Source organism: Macaca fascicularis, chromosome 19 (assembly GCF_037993035.2).
Source record: "Macaca fascicularis isolate 582-1 chromosome 19, T2T-MFA8v1.1".
Taxonomy (NCBI): domain Eukaryota; kingdom Metazoa; phylum Chordata; class Mammalia; order Primates; family Cercopithecidae; genus Macaca; species Macaca fascicularis.
Window position 1 is genome coordinate 4646059 of NC_088393.1, and position 16488 is coordinate 4662546.

The 16488-nt window shown below is 54.5% G+C and overlaps 1 protein-coding gene and 1 long non-coding RNA gene across 9 annotated transcripts in view; one reads left to right on the top strand and one right to left on the bottom strand.

The window, feature by feature from the left end:
* The window catches only part of LOC135968468 (uncharacterized), a 97279-nt gene that overhangs the window by 30567 nt on the left and 50224 nt on the right, over positions 1 to 16488 (bottom strand). The gene's annotated exons all lie outside the window — the stretch shown is intronic.
* NMRK2 (nicotinamide riboside kinase 2) lies at positions 5784 to 15022 on the top strand. 8 transcript variants are annotated; one of them, XM_045379865.2, is made up of 7 exons: positions 5784 to 6015; positions 10742 to 10832; positions 11414 to 11462; positions 11714 to 11885; positions 13005 to 13076; positions 14085 to 14191; positions 14689 to 15022. In XM_045379865.2, the coding sequence occupies exons 2-7, from the start codon at positions 10743 to 10745 to the stop codon at positions 14877 to 14879; spliced, it is 681 nt and encodes a 226-aa protein (XP_045235800.2). In that variant the 5' UTR covers positions 5784 to 6015; position 10742; the 3' UTR covers positions 14880 to 15022. The 8 variants fall into 8 exon arrangements, with proteins under 8 accessions (XP_045235800.2, XP_073881500.1, XP_045235798.2 ...); XM_074025399.1 differs by having other exon boundaries at positions 11729 to 11885; XM_045379863.2 differs by having other exon boundaries at positions 5784 to 5892.

Sequence of the window (16488 nt, forward strand, 5' to 3'; positions counted from 1 at the left end):
AGTAGTTTCTTGAACATTTCATTCACAGCCATGCTCGGTGGCTCATGCCTGTAATCCCAGCACTTTGGAAGGCCGAGGCAGGTGGATCACTTGAGGTCAGGAGTTTGAGGCCAGCCTGGACAGCGTGGCGAAACCCCATCTCTACTAAAAATACTAAAATTAGCCGGGCGTGGTGGTGCGTGTCTGTAATCCCAGCTACTCAGGAGGCTGAGCCAGGAGAATCGCTTGAACCCGGGGGGGCGGAGGTTTCAGTGAGCAGAGATCGTGCCACTGCACTCCAGCCTGGACAACAGAGACTCCGAACCCCCCACCAAAAAAACAGAGAAGGAAACCTCACTCCTTCATGCATTTCGGGGCACGGGGGGTCCAGTCCCTCACGCCACTCCCAGCCCAAGGGGCGGGCTCAACCCAGGGACATGGGGCCTTCCTGGGAACCAGGAGGAAGGGACCTTTCTGATCAGAGAACCAACACACAAGCAGCTGTCAGCCAAGCCAGCAGGAGGAGGGATGTCCCCGGCAGAGTGACCCATGGGGACCAAGGCCTGGGGCAGGCAGAGCTGGGGCAGCCAGAGAGGGGTCCGAGGGCAGGATCAGCTGTCACCAGTGTTTCAGAAAAACCCAAGACTAAATTAAAGCCTTCATCGTTTGGTCACTTTCTTTTTATTATCATTACTACTTTTTTTTTTTTTTTTTTTTGAGTCTCACTCTGTCGCCCAGGCTGGAGCGCAGTAGCACAATTTCAGCTCATTGCAACCTCTGCCTCCTAGGTTCAAGCAATTCTCTTGCCTCAGCCTCCCGAGTAGCTGGGATTACAGATGCCTGCCACCATGCCTGGCTAATTTTTGTATTAAGTAGAGACAGGGTTTCGCCATGTTGGCCAGGCTGGTCTCGAACTCCTGTCCTCAAATGGTTCTCCCACTTTGGCTTCCCAAAGTGCTAGGATTACAGGTGTGAGCTATTGTGCCCAGCATTTTTTTTTTTTTAAATCAGTCAGGGTTTTCCTCTGTTGCCCAGGCTAGAGTGAAGTGGTGCAATCACAGCTCGCCGCAGCCTCGACTTCCTGGGCTCAAGGGATGGATCCTCCTGCCTCAGCCTCCCAAGTAGCTGGTACTACAGAAGCACACCACCACACCCAGCTAATAGTTTTTATTTTTGGGTGGAGACGGTGGGGGGCAAGGAGGCGGAGGTCTCACGAGGTTGCCCAGACTGGTCTTGAACTCCTGCTCCTGGTCTCAAGCGATCCTCCCACCTTGGCCTCCTAAAGTGCTGGGATTACAGTAGTGAGCCACGGCAAACACTTTTTTTTTTTTTTTTTGAGACGGAGTCTCGCTGTGTCGCCCAGGGTGGAGTGCAGTGGCCGGATCTCAGCTCACTGCAAGCTTCGCCTCCTGGGTTTTTACGCCATTCTCCTGCCTCAGCCTCCCGAGTAGCCGGGACTACAGGCGCCCACCACCTCGCCTGGCTAGTTTTTTGTATTTTTTAGTAGAGACGGGGTTTCACCGTGTTAGCCAGAATGGTCTCGATCTCCTGACCTCGTGATCCGCCCGTCTCGGCCTCCCAAAGTGCTGGGATTACAGGCTTGAGCCACCGCGCCCGGCCACTTTTTTAATAAATCAAGGTGAGAGTCACTTAACATAAAATTCATCTTTTTTTTTTTTTTTTTTTTTTTGAGAGACAGAGTCTCGCTCTGTCACCCAAGCTGGAGTGCAGTGGCGCGATCTCAGCTCACTGCAAGCTCCGCCTCCCAGGTTCATGCCTTTCTCCTGCCTCAGCCTCCCGAGTAGCTGGGACTACAGGCGCCCACCACCACGCTCGGCTAATTTTTTTTTTTTTGTATTTTCAGCAGAGACGGGGTTTCACCGTGTTAGCCAGGATGGTCTCCACCTCCGGACCTCGTGATCCGCCCACCTCGGCCTCCCAAAGTGCTGGGATTACAAGCATGAGCCACCGCACACAGCCAAAATTAACCATTTTTAAGAGTACATTCTGCAGTACTCAGTACCTTCACAATGTTTTGCAAATACCACCTCTATCAAATTCCAGAACATTCCATTACCCCAAAAGCAAATCCGTCCCCAGCAGCCACAGTCATCCCCACCCACCTCCCCCAGCCCCTGGCACCCACGCCTCCCCTTCCTGTCCCTGTGGATTGGCATGTCCTGGGCACTTCATGTAAATGGGATCACGCGCCGTGTGGCAGTGACGTTGCTAATCAATACCCTGGGATCTGAGATTGCTTGGGGACTGGCAGGCATTTGTAGCTCCTGTGACACCTCCCTCTCCTTCCTGCCGGGGTGGGCTGCCACAGGGAGGCCTCCCAGAGGTGCCCTGCCAGGGCCTTTATCTGGGCATGTCACTGTCACCTGAGGCCCCAGGCCACGTGACCCACCAAGAGGCTGCCAGGAACTGCTTGCCACCGAAACTGGGCCAGAGGTGAAGCCCAGGAGCCGGGCTTTCCTGGGTGTCTATCTGAGCACCTGGAGGAGCTCAGGCCACAAACACAGCCACCCTGCCACACTTCTACAGATCCTGTGGCTGAGGGACTGCTTTTCTGAGCTTTCCTCATGAATACCCCAAGATTTCCAGTCCATTTTGCAAGAGCTCTTGAAGCCCAGGCTCACAATTTTGTTAACAGGACTCATAAAATACATCACTGGTCGGGCATGGTGCCTTGAGGCTGTCATTCCAACACTTTGGGAGGCTGAGGAGGAAGGATCACTTGAGGCCAGGAGTTCGAGACAGGCCTAGGTAATGTTACAAGATCTCATCTCTTAAAAATTCTCTCTCTCTGTGGTGTATTGATCTCTTTTTTTTTTTTTTTTGAGACGGAGTCTCACGCTGTTGCCCAGGCTGGAGTGCAGTGGCGCGATCTCGGCTCACTGCAAGCTCCGCCTCCCGGGTTCCGGCCATTCTCCTGCCTCAGCCTCCTGAGTAGCTGGGACTACAGGCGCCCGCCACCGCGCCCGGCTAATTTTTTGTATTTTTAGTAGAGACGGGGTTTCACTGTGGTCTCGATCTCCTGACCTTGTGATCCGCCCGCCTCGGCCTCCCAAAGTGCTGGGATTACAGGCTTGAGCCACCGCGCCCGGCCGTGTATTGATCTCTTACTGCATACAGGCATACACACCTGGCCGTCCTGTCACCCCACCTTCCTAGTCACTTCCCATCCTCTGATCACCCCCTGCTCCTGGGCTACAATTCTCCACTTTTCCTTGCATTGGTGGAAGGGGAGAAGATTGAATCCAATCTCCCTCCCATACTACAAAGCCCCATGGTAGTAGTCCCCCACCCCCCTCAATAAAGTCAGCCTTACTGTTTTAAGAAGCATCAGAGGCCGGGCGCGGTGGCTCACGCCTGTAATCCCAGCACTTTGGGAGGCTGAGACGGGCAGATCATGAGGTCAGGAGATCGAGACCATCCTGGCTAACACAGTGAAACCCCGTCTCTACTAAAAATACAAAAAAAATTAGCTGGGCGTGGTGGCGGGCGCCTGTAGTCCCAGCTACTCGGGAGGCTGAGGCAGGAGAATGTAGTGAACCTGGGAGGAGGAGCTTGCAGTGAGCCGAGATCGCACCACTGCACTTCAGCCTGGGCGACAGAGCGAGACTCTGTCTCAAAAAAAAAAAAAGAAGCATCAGAAAAATTATTTTCTGGCTGGGAGAGGCATCCCATGCCTATAATCCCAGCACTTTGGGAGGCCGAGGCGGAGGAATCATCACTTGAGGCCAGGAGTTCAAGACCAACCTGGGCAACACAGCAAGACCCCATCTCTACAAAAAATTAAAAAGTTAGGTGTGGTGGTGCGAACCAGTCGTCTCAGCTGCTCGGGAGGCTGAAGCAGAAAGATCGCTCCAGTCTGAGAGTTTGAGGCTGCAGTGAGCCGTGATCACATCACCACACTCCAGCTTGGGCCACAGAGTGAGACCCTGTCTCAAAAAATTAAAAAATGTAGGCCGGACGTGGTGGCTCACACCTGCAATCCCAGCACTTTGGGAGGCCTGAGGCAGGCGGATCAACTGAGGTCAGGAGATCGAGACCAGCCTGGCTAACACAGTGAAACCCCATCTCTACTAAAGAATACAAAAAATTAGCCGGGCGTAGTGGCGAGCGCCTATAGTCCCAGCTACTCGGGAGGCTGAGGGAGGAGAATGGCGTGAACCCAGGAGGTGGAGGTTGCAGTGAGCTGAGATTGTGCCACTGCACCCCAGCCTGGGCGACAGACCAAGACTCCATCTCAAAAAAAAAAAAAAAAATTAAAAAATTAAAAAATGTTGGCCGGGCGTGGTGGTTCACACCTGTAATCCCAGCACTTTGGGAGGCCTGAGGCAGGTGGATCAACTGAGGTCAAGAGTTTGAGATCAGCCTGGCCAACATGGTGAAACCCTGTCTCTACTAAAAATACAAAAATTATCTGGGTGTGGTGGTGCACGCCTATAATCCTAGCTACTCGGGAGGTTGAGGCAGGAGAATCGTTTGAACCCGGGAGGCAGAGGTTACAGTGAACCGAGATGGCACAACTGCACTCCAGCCTGGATGACAGGACAAAACTCCATCTCAAATTTATTTTTTTATTTTTTATTTTTTATTTTATTTATTTTTTTTTTGAGACGGAGTCTCGCTCTATCGCCCAGACTGGAGTGCAGTGGCGTGATCTCGGCTCACTGCAAGCTCCGCCTTCCGGGTTCACAACATTCTCCTGCCTCAGCCTCTCAAGTAGCTGGTACTACAAGCGCCCGCCACCACACCCGGCTAATTTTTTGTATTTTTAGTAGAGACGGGGTTTCACCATGTTAGCCAGGATGGTCTCGATCACCTGACCTCGTGATCCGCCTGCCTTGGCCTCCCAAAGTGCTGGGATTACAGGCGTGAGTCACTGTGCACGGCCTAATTTTTTTTGTATTTTTAGTAGAAACGGGGTTTCACCATGTTGGCCAGGCTGGTCTCGAACTCCTGACCTCGTGATCTGCCCGCCTCGGCCTCCCAAAGTGCTGGGATTACAGGCGCCCGGCCCCATCTCAAATTAAAAAAAAAAAAAAAAAATTAAAACATTAATAAGAGAATGCTTTTTCCCTTTACCAGTAGAAGAGAGGAGCGACAGAATGTCATTCCTCCCCATTACCCCCCTCCCCGCCCCGCCGGCCCCCAGTCAAAGGACTCCAGCCACACGGCAGGTGCTGGATGAATGGTGCCTGGTGTCACGCTGAGATCTTGTGGCTGAGCACCCCCCCGCCCCCGGTCACCAGGGCAAGGCTATCTCGTGATTCACTGCTAAGGATCTGAAGCCCACCTTGGCCTTGACCTCGTTGGAAAAGGAGGCTCCCCACAGGGCCCCGGCTTCTAGGGCTGCTGTGCGGGCGGGGGTGGGTGAGTTCGCTTCCTTGACGCCCGGAGAACCAGTCTTAATGTCAGGGTCAGGCCACAGGACACACAGAGTGGGATATTTTTAGGGAGAGAAAAGTGTGGGGTTGCTCATCTGAGCTCTGGCCAGGAGGAGGGAAGTGGGTGGAGGTGCAGAGGAGGGAGGAGGGAGGAAGAAGGGGAGGAGAGGGGAGAGGAGGGGAGGAGAGGAGGGAGTGGAGAGAGGGCAGGGAGGAGGAGGGAAGAGGCAGCCCCCTGCCCGGCCAGCTCGTGACTAATTTAGGCAAAAAGCAGCCTGAAGCTATTTCCATTCGGCGGCGGGAACAGGTGCCGGCGCCTCCGCCCCACCCCCACGGGCCACCTCCCCCGGGGCGGCCTCCAGGTTGCCGAGACCTATAAAGGCCCCCGGTTTTCTCAATGAAGCCGGGACGCGCTCCGGAGCGCACTGCGTGGTCGCGCCCTGCCCGGGCTGCTTTGGAAGTCGTCCCCGCCGCCCTTCCGCGCCGGCATGAAGCTCATCGTGGGCATCGGAGGGTGAGCGCCGGGGGACCTGGCGGGCGGCCCTGCGGAGCAGAGCCCCCTGTGCGCGCAGAGGGGGAGGCCCGGGAATGAATGGAGGGATGCCCGGCGCCTGAGGTCGCCGACTCGCCGCCTGAGGTCTGAGTGCAGGGAGGATTTTCTGCTCGGGGGGTCTCGGTGTCCCCAGTGGGGAGGGGGGGCTGGACACTGAGCCCCGTATTTCGTTTTTTAAATGGAAATGATTCCCGCCACCTTCCAATTATACTCAGCATGGAAAAAAAAAAAAAAAAAAAAAGACCAGGCACGGTGGCTCAGGCCTGGAATCCTAGCACTTTGGGAGGCTGAGGTGGGTGGATCACCTGAGGTCAGGAATTTGAGAACAGCCTGGCCAACATGGTGAAACCCCATCTCTACTACAAATACAAAACTTAGCCGGGCACGGTGGTGCATGCCTGTAATCCCAGTTACTGGGGAGGCTGAGGTGAGAGAATTGCTTAAATCCGGGAGATGGAGGTTGCAGTGAGGCGAGATAATGCCACTTCGCTCCAGCCTGGGCGACAGAGTGAGACTGCGTCTCAAAAAAAATCGGTAGGAATAGAAAATCAACTAAAGCTCCGGTGAACCCTGCTCCGGCCTCGGGGCTGTCCTGGCTAAATCGGGGACTGACACGCAGCCAGGTGGGGCGGGGTCCTCAAAGCGTCATTCCACATGACTGTGCCTTTGGAGCCTCTCTCAGGTGACCTCAGGCTAGAGGAGATTAAAACGCTCTGTAACCTGCAGGGCTGGTTTTGTGGTGCTCATACCCCCGCCTTGGAAGGGACTGGAGCTTGGTCTGATGCTGGCCGGCCTCCCTCTTGAATTTCCTATTTTTTGCTTTTGGAGTGTTTTTTTTTTTTTTTTTTTTTTTTTTTTTTTTTTTTTTTGGTGGGGGGGTTGTTGTTGCTGCTGTTGTTTGAGACAGAGTCTCGCTCTGTTCGCCCAGGCTGGAGTGCAGTGGCGTGATCTCGGCTCACTGCAACCTCCGCCTCCCGGGTTCAAGCGATTCTCCTGCCTCAGCCTCCCGTGTAGCTGGGATTACAGGCGTTCACCACACACCTGTCTAAATTTTGTGTTTTTAGTAGAGATGGGGTTTCACCATGTTGGCCAGGCTGGTCTCAAACTCCTGACCTCAAGTGATCCAACCCTCTTGGCCTCCCAAAGTGCTGGGATTACAGGCATGAGCCACTGTGCCCAGCCCCTAATATTTTTCTTTTTTTTTTTTTTTTTTTTTTTTTTGAGACGGAGTCTCGCTCTGTCGCCCAGGCTAGAGTGCAGTGGCCGGATCTCAGCTCACTGCAAGCTCCGCCTCCCAGGTTTATGCCATTCTCCTGCCTCAGCCTCCCGAGTAGCTGGGACTACAGGCGCCCGCCACCTCGCCCGGCTAGTTTTTTGTATTTTTTAGTAGAGATGGGGTTTCACCGTGCTAGCCAGGATGGTCTCGATCTCCTGACCTCGTGATCCGCCCGTCTCGGCCTCCCAAAGTGCTGGGATTACAGGCGTGAGCCACCGCGCCCGGCCCCCTAATATTTTTCAAATAAGAGGCCTTGAATTTTCATTTTGCACTCAGCAAAATTAAATGCAAATGTCACAGCCCACCCGGGGCACAAGTTAACTTGGATTCATGTGAAGCACTTTCTTTTTATTAATTTTTATTTAAAAAATTATTAATACCTCGAGACCATCCTGGCTAACGCGGTGAAACCCCGTCTCTTCTAAAAATACAAAAAATTAGCCGGGCGTGGTGGGGGGCGCCTGTAGTCCCAGCTACTCGGGTGGCTGAGGCAGGAGAATGGCGTGAACCCGGGAGGCGGAGCTTGCAGTGAGCTGAGATCCGGCCACTGCACTCCAGCCTGGGCGACAGAGTGAGACTCTGTCTCAAAAAAAAAAAAAAAAAAAAAAAAAAAAAATTATTAATACCCGGGGGCTTACATTTTAAAAATTGGTTTTTAAATTTTATAATAGAGATGGGAGTCTCACTATGTTACCCAGGCTGGTCTGAAACTCCTGGGATCAAGTAATCCTCCAGCCTCAGCCTCCTGTACAACTGGGACTACAGGTGAACGCCACTATGCCTAACTAATTTTTTAATTTTTTGTAGAGACAGGGTCTTGCTATATTGCCCAGGCTGGTTTCAAACTCCTGGGCTCAAGCAATCATCCTGCCTCAGCCTCCCGAAGTTCTAGGATTACAGGCAGGAGTCACCACACCTGACCAACATCAGGCATTTTTCTTTTTCTTTTCCTTTTTTTTTTTTTTTGAGACAAAATTTGCTCTGTCACCCAGGTTGGAGTAGAGTGGCACAGTATCAGCTCACTGCAACCTCCGACTCCCAAGTTCAAGTGATTCTCCTGCCTCAGCCTCCCTAGTAGCTTGGATTACAGGTGCCCACCACCACACCCAGCTAATTTTTGTATTTTTACCAGAGATGGGGCTTCACCAGGTTGGCCAGGCTGATCTCGAACTCCTGACGTCAGGTAATCTGCCTGCCTCGGCCTCCCAAAGTGCTGAGATTACAGGCATGACCCACCGCACCTTCCTAAAATTGTTTATGTTATTTGTTTATTTATTTAAAGACAGGGTTTCACTCTCACCCAGGCTGGACTACAGTGGGGTGATCACAGCTCACTGCAGCCTCGAATTCCCAGGCTCAGGCGATCCTCCCATCTTAACCTCTGGAGTAGCTAGGACTATAGGCATGCACCACCACAACTGGCTAGTTTTTAATTTTTTGTAAAGATGGGGTCTTACTATGTTGCCCAGCCTAGTCCTGAGCTCAAGCGATCCTCCTGCCTTGGCCTCCCAAAGTGCTGGCATTAGAGGCGTAAGCCACTGTGCTGTTTTATTTTTTTTTTAAGCCCTGCTGAGACAAAATCAGGCATGGACCTCAGTTTCCTTATCTGTAAAGATAGGTGGGCTGGGCCCAGTGGTTCACACCTGTAATCTCAGCACTTTGGGAGGCCAAGGCGGGTGGATCATCTGAGGTTAGGAGTTCGAGACCAGGCTGGCCGACATGGCAAAACCCCATCTCTACTAAAAACACAAAAATTAGCTGGGTGTGGTGGCGGATGCCTGCAATCCCAGCTACTTGGGAGGCTGAAGCAGGAGACTCTCTTGAACCCAGGAGGCGGAAGTTGCAGTGAGCTGAGATCGCATCATTGCACTCCAGCCTGGATGACACAGTGAGACGCTGACTCAAAAAAAAAAAAAAATAGGTGAATGGTCCCACCTCCTGTGTTTTGGTAAGGATGACATGAGCCCACACATCAGAGGAGGACATAGAATATTCTGGGTGCACGCCACGTCTGTGTACATTAGTGTTTGTGTGTTTGTGCTTTCTGCCTCTTTTCTTTGCCCAGAAAGCCTCCGTGAACACAAATGTTCTGTCTTCACTACAGTTTTACAGTTTTGTGTTTTATATTTAAGTCTAATCCTAGGACTGGGTGTGGTGGCTCACACCTATAATCCCAGCACTTTGGGAGGCAGAGGTGGGAGGATCACTTGAGCCCAGGAGTTTGAGACCAGCCTGGGCAACATGGCGAGACCCCATCTCCACAAAGAATAAAAAATTCCCCGGGTGTGGTGGCAGGCGCCTGTAGTCCCAGCTACTAGGGAGGCTGAGATGGGAGGATCACCTGAGCCCAGGAGTTCAAGGCTGCAGTGAGCTACAATGGTGCCACTGCACTCCAGCCTGGACAACAGAGTGAAACTCTGTCTCTAAAAAAAAAATAGAAAAAGAGGGGCCGGGCGCGGTGGCTCAAGCCTGTAATCCCAGCACTTTGGGAGGCCGAGACGGGCGGATCACGAGGTCAGGAGATCGAGACCATCCTGGCTGACACGGTGAAACCCCGTCTCTACTAAAAAATACAAAAAAACTAGCCGGGCGAGGTGGCAGGCGCCTGTAGTCCCAGCTACTCGGGAGGCTGAGGCAGGAGAATGGCGTGAACCCGGGAGGCGGAGCTTGCAGTGAGCCAAGATCACGCCACTGCACTCTAGCCTGGGCGGCAGAGCGAGACTCTGTCTCAAAAAAAAAAAAAAAAAATAGAAAAAGAAAAAAAAGAAAAATTGCCAGGCATGGTGGCTCATGTCTATAATCCCAGCACTTTGGGAGGCTGAGGATGCCGGATCTCCTGAGGTCGGGAGTTCGAGACCAGCCTGGCCAACATAGTGAAACCCCATCTTGCCGGGTGCGGTGGCTCACACCTGTAATTCCAACACTTTGGGAGGCCAAGGCGGGCAGATCACCTGAGGTTAGGAGTTCGAGACTAGCCCGGCCAACATGACAAAACCCCGTCTCTACTAAAAACACAAAAATTAGCTGGGTGTGGTGGTACACGCCTGTAATCCCAGCTACTTGGGAGGCTGAGGCAAAATAATTGCTTGAACCTAGGAGACAGAGGTTGCAGTGAGCCAAGATCATACCACTGTACTCCGGCCTTGGCAACAGAGTAAGACTCCGTCTCAGGGAAAAAAAAAAGAAAGAAAGAAACCCCGTCTCTGCTAAAAATACAAAAATTAGCCGGGTGTGGCAACATGCACCTGCAGTCCCAGCTACTTGGGAGGCTGAGGCAAGAGAATCGCTTGAACCTGGGAGGCGGAGGTTGCAATGAGCTGAGATCACACCACTGTACTCCGGCCTGGGCAACAGAGCGAGACATGGTCTCAAAAAAAAAAAAAGATAAAGAGAAATCCTGGGAGCTCATTTGCAGGAAGACCCTGAGACTTGGACAGGCCCCGGGGAGCCCAGGCTATACCTCAGGCCCCTTTCTGAGCACCCTGACCTTCTAGGGGGTGCCCAGGCAGTCTCACGCACACGATCTCTCCCCAGCATGACCAACGGCGGCAAGACCACGCTGACCAACAGCCTGCTCAGAGCCCTGCCCAACTGCTGCGTGATCCACCAGGATGACTTCTTCAAGGTGCCCGCCCTCGCCCAGGGAGGTGGAGCCGGGAGGGGACACAGGGCGGGCAGCCAGGCCCCGGCCAGCCCCGCCCTCCGCTGCCCAGTGCCCATGTGGGCTGGGCACCGGCTCTGCTCCCTGCCTGACCCCTCCCGGGGTCTCTGGGATAAACTGGGCCAGGAGAGCTAGGGATGGGTGTCGTGTTCCCATTTCCTGAGCACCTGTTTCGTACCCAGCCCATTCCCACTGGACATCCCTACAGTGGGGACCCCGATTAGACGGACGGGAAAATCACCATTCCTCAACAGGACCAGCCGGCTGTGGCTTTCTGGGCGAACACCCTTTATCCTCCCCACTTCCCCTTTCCCATCTGCAAAATGGACTCTGAGCCCAGCTCGCTGCGTGGGTGGGGGTGAGGGCTAATGAGGTGATTGATGGTCTGGGGAGAATCTGAGGGTCAGCCAGAGCCCCCACCCCTCAGGGACCTCGGACCCTGTCAGCAGCAGCTCCAGCGAGGGACCCCGTAAGACTCCATCACCCAGGGCAGGGGTTAGCCAGGACTGGGCACTGGGCCTGAGATTCAGGCTCCTCTGTTTCAGCCCCAAGACCAAATAGCAGTTGGGGAAGACGGCTTCAAACAGTGGGATGGTAAGGACAATGGCAGCCCCTGCATCACCTCCAAGCCCCACTGTCTCCCGGGGTCCGCCTTCCCGCAATGCCTGCTCCCGTCCACTGTCCCCCGGGGTCCGCCCTCCCGCAATGCCTGCTCCCGTCCACTGTCCCCCGGGGTCTGCCCTCCCGCAATGCCTGCTCCTGTCCACTGTCCCCCGGGGTCCGCCCTCCCGCAATGCCTGCTCCCCCTCCATTGTCCCCCGGGGTCCGCCCTCCTGCAATGCCAGCTCCCCTGTCCCCAGTGCTGGAGTCCCTGGACATGGAGGCCATGCTGGACACCGTGCAGGCCTGGCTGAGCAGCCCACAGAAGTTTGCCCGTGCCCACGGAGTCAGCGTCCAGCCAGAGGCCTCGGACACCCACATCCTCCTCCTGGAAGGCTTCCTGCTCTACAGCTACAAGTGAGCGTCTGCAGGCTCTGGCCCCAGGCATGGCCCTCCTTGGGCGGGTATAGCCATCTCTTGTTTGTTTGTTTGAAACAGAGTTTTGCTCTTGTTGCCCAGGCTGGAGTGCAGTGGTGAGATCTTGGCTCACTGCAACCTCCACCTCCCAGTCCAAGCAATTTTCCTGCCTCAGCCTCCCAAGTATCTGGGATTACAGGCCTGCGCCACCACACCTGGCTAATTTTTGTATTTTTAGTAGAGATGGGGTTTCACCCTGTTGGACCAGGCTGTTCTCAAACTCCTGACCTCAAGCCATCCACCCACCCCGGCCTCCAAAAGTACCGGGATTACAGGCGTGAGCCACCACGCCTGGCTCACATCTCGATTTTAATAGGCAGGAGACCCAGGAGCAGAGCCACCATGAGAAGTCAGGAGTTAGGGGCACAGCTGGGATCAACCCAAGCCTGGAGCCTGGCGTGGTGGCTCACGCCTGTAATGCCAGCACTTTGGGAGGCCAAGGTGGATCGATCACCTGAGGTCAGGAGTTCTAGACCAGCCTGGTCAACATGGTGAAACCCCGTCTCTACTAAAAATACAAAAAATTAGCTGGGCGTGGTGGCGGGCACCTGTAATCCCAGCTACCTAGGAGGCTGAGGCAAGAGAATCGCTTGAACCTGGGAGGTGGAGGTTGCAGTGAGCTGAGACAGCGCCACTGCACTCCAGCCTGGGCGACAGAGAGAGACTCCGTCTCAAAAACAAAGTTAAATTAAAAAACTCAAGTCTGCGGTAAACAGCCACCCTTCTTGGGGAAACTGAGTCTTTCTTCTGGAACCTCAGCCTTCTCGGGCAGACCAGTAACCTAGGCTGCGCCCTCCAGCCTCACTGTGTGGCCCTGAGCAAGACATTCTGTCTCTGTGTGCCCGTCCAAGTTGGAGAAGAGGCATGATTCAATTTTGTGGGGGGCAGCTGCAGGGATGTTGGTCAATTCAGCTTCCCTCCCTGACCCCTAAACTCACTGGCCCAGACCACCCCTTGCCCTCGCCACCCTCTGAGAGCCAAGGCTAGGGGGCTGGATATTTTGACCGCAGTTGAAGGAAAGCTCACAGGTGCTGACCGTGTCTCCCCCGCCCCTCCCAGGCCCCTGGTGGACTTGTACAGCCGCCGGTACTTCCTGACCGTCCCGTATGAAGAGTGCAAGTGGAGGAGAAGGTGCGCTTGGTGTCTGGGGTGTGGTGGGCTCCCGAGGGCCCTGTCTTGAATTCCCAGGTGGGACCAGCAGTAACTTAGAAAATGCCACTAGGGGCCAGGCGCGGTAGCTCCAGGCTGTAATCTCAGCACTTCCGGAGGCCGAGGCTGGCGGATCACCTGAGGTCAGGGGTTCGAGACCAGCCTGGCCAACATGGTGAAACCCTGTCTCTACTAAAAATACAAAAATTAGCTGGGCGTGGTAGCACACACCTGTAATCCCAGCTACTTGGGAGACTTGGGAGGCTGAGGCAGGAGAATCGCTTGAACCCGGGAGGCAGAGCTGAGATTGGGTCACTGCACTTCAGCCTGGGTAGCAGAGGGAGACTCTGTCTCAAAAAAAAAAGGGGGCGGCCAGGCACGATGGCTCACGCCTGTAATCCCAGCACTTTGGGAGGCCGAGGTGGGCGGATCACCTGAAGTCAGGAGTTCGAGACCAGCCTGGCCAACATAGTGAAACCCCGTCTCTACTAAAAATTTAAAAATTAGCCCGGCATATTGGCGGGTGCCTGTAATCCCACCTACTCGGGAGGCTGAGGCAAGAGAATGGCTTGAACCCACGAGGCGGAGGTTGCAGTGAGCCAAGATCGGGCTACTGCACTCCAGCCTGGGCAACAGAACGAGACTCTGTCTCAAAAAAAAACAAAAAAGAAGAAAACACCACTGGACACAGGCCACATCCCAAAGCCACAGGCACCGGGCACTTAGCTGGCTAGAGCTCTGTGCCAGGCGCCCAGAGCCCGAGGCCTGAATAGCACGGCCCACCCCAACCCTGTCCAGAGCATTTCCTGGGCCTGTAGGGGGAACATGCTGGAGGTTGGAGCCTGCAGCCCAGGACTTCTGACTGAGGGTCCCCTTGCTCAGAGGTTCTGTCCCTGACTGTGACAGCTTTCAGGTTCCCCCAACCCCGGGGATATATTCTTGGCATCACCCTTCTGTGCTCTAAGCCATCCTTGCCTTCTCCCTCTGCAGTACCCGCAACTACACCGTCCCTGATCCCCCTGGCCTCTTCGACGGCCACGTGTGGCCCATGTACCAGAAGTATAGGCAGGAGATGGAGGCCAACGGTGTGGAAGTGGGTAAGCCCCTGAGCATGACCAGGCCTTGCCCTGGGGAGGACCCTGAGCCCAGTCCCTCTCCATCTTTTTTTTTCCAAGACAGGGTCTCGCTCCGTCACCCAGGCTGGAGTGCAGTGGCGCGATCTTGGCTCACTGCAACCTTGCCTCCCAGGTTCAAGCCATTCTCCTGCCTCAGCCTCCCACATAGCTGGGATTACAGGTGTGCGCCACCACGCCCAGCTAATTTTTGTATTTTTAGTAGACATGGGGGTTCGCCATTTTGGCCAGGCTGGTCTTGAACCCCTGACCTTGTGATCTGCCTGCCTTGGCCTCCCAAAGTGCTAGGATTACAGGTGTAAGCCGCCGCGCCCGGTCCCTTCTTGCTGTTGGTCCAGGAAACGGACTCCAGCAGCCCGACTCTGCAGGTCTCCTTGCTCCCGACCCAACCGTCCACTCCTCCCCCTGTGCTCTGGCCCCCTTCCTCCTGGCGGCCCTGACCGCGGCCTTTCTGATTTCAGTCTACCTAGACGGCACGAAGTCCCGAGAGGAGCTCTTCCGTGAAGTCCTGGAAGATATTCAGAACTCGCTGCTGAACTGCTCCCAGGAATCAGCCCCCTCCTCGGCTTGCCCAGCCAGGCCACAGGGACCCGGACGCGGATGCGGCCACAGAACAGCCAGGCCTGCGGCGTCCCAGCCGGACATTGTGTGACTGTTTCCCTAAGCGGGAGGTCTGTACGTTGGAGAATGGAGGCCCCACTCCCAGTTGGGTGTCCCAGAGCTCAGGGACTGAGCCCCAAGGTGCCTCTGTAACTCGCTGCAGCTTAAATATTAAACTGGGTCCTGTTTTTTTAACTGTTGGTGTCTACTGTGTTCTGTTTAAGATCCTGTCAGGCCAGGTGCGGTGATTCATGCCTGTAATCCCAGCACTTTGGGTGGCCGAAGGGGGCAGATTACCTGAGGTCAGGAGTTCGAGACCAGCCTGGCCAAAAAGGCGAAACCCTGTCACTACTGAAAATATAAAAATCGCCAGGCGCGGTGGCTCAAGCCTGTAATCCCAGCACTTTGGGAGGCCGAGACGGGCGGATCACGAGGTCAGGAGATCGAGACCATCCTGGCTAACACGGTGAAACCCCGTCTCTACTAAAAAATACAAAAAACTAGCCGGGCGAGGCGGTGGGCGCCTGTAGTCCCAGCTACTCGGGAGGCTGAGGCAGGAGAATGGCGTGAACCCGGGAGGCGGAGCTTGCAGTGAGCTGAGATCCGGCCACTGCACTCCAGTCTGGGCGACAAAGCGAGACTCTGTCTCAACAAAAAAAAAAAAAAAAAAAGAAAATATAAAAATCAGCCAGGCATAGTGGCGCATGCCTATAATCCCAGCTACTTGGGAGGCCAAGGCAGGAGAATCGCTTGAACCCAGGAGACAGAGCTTGCAGTGAGCCAAAATTGCACAACTGCACTGCAGCCTGGGTGACAGAGCGAGAGCTGTCTCAGAAAAAAAATTTAAAATTAGCTGGACATGGTGGTACACCTGTGTAGCCCCAGCTACACAGGAGGCTGAGACAGGAGGACTGCTTCAGCCCAAGAGGTTGAGGCTGCAGTGAGCTATGATCAGGCCACTGCACTCCAGCCTAGGTGACAAAGCGAGACCCTGTCTCAAAAAAAATTTTTTTCTCAATGTCTATAAATAAAGTTTTATTGGCACCTGGCCCCTGCCATTTGCATGCGTCAGCCCTGTGGCTGCTTTAGTACTACAATAGCACGTTGAGTCACCCCGACAGAGGAAGTCTGTCTGCAAAGCCTGCAAAGCCAAAAATATTTACTATCTGCCCCTCTGTGCAAAACGTGTGCTGAACAGTGTGGCGTACGGCAGGTCGAGTCCAGGGCCACAGGGAAGGTCTGAGGTCTGTGTGCTGGAGGGGAGGCAGGAGTGGACATGGAATGACAGGATGACGTGGAAGAGGGGGCTTGCCAAGGCTTGTCCTTCACCATAAGCACGGAGTGTGGTAAGGATGATCTGCCAGTCACTGCGCCCAAAATAGTCCAGGACAGGACAGAGATGTAAGAGAGAGAGGTGGCTCCAGGACAGCAGAAGCCCTGCCTGGCAGCCCAGACACCTTGGGCATTATTGTTTAAAAAAAAGAAAGGTTCATGCCTGTAATCCCAGCACTCTGGGAGGTTGAGGTGGGAGGATCAATTGAGCCCTGGAGTTCCAGACCAGCCTGGGCAACATAGTGAGACCCCCGTCTCTACAAAAAAATGATAAAATATTAGCCGGGCGTGGTAGCTCATGCCCGTAATCCCAGCACTTTGGGAGGCCG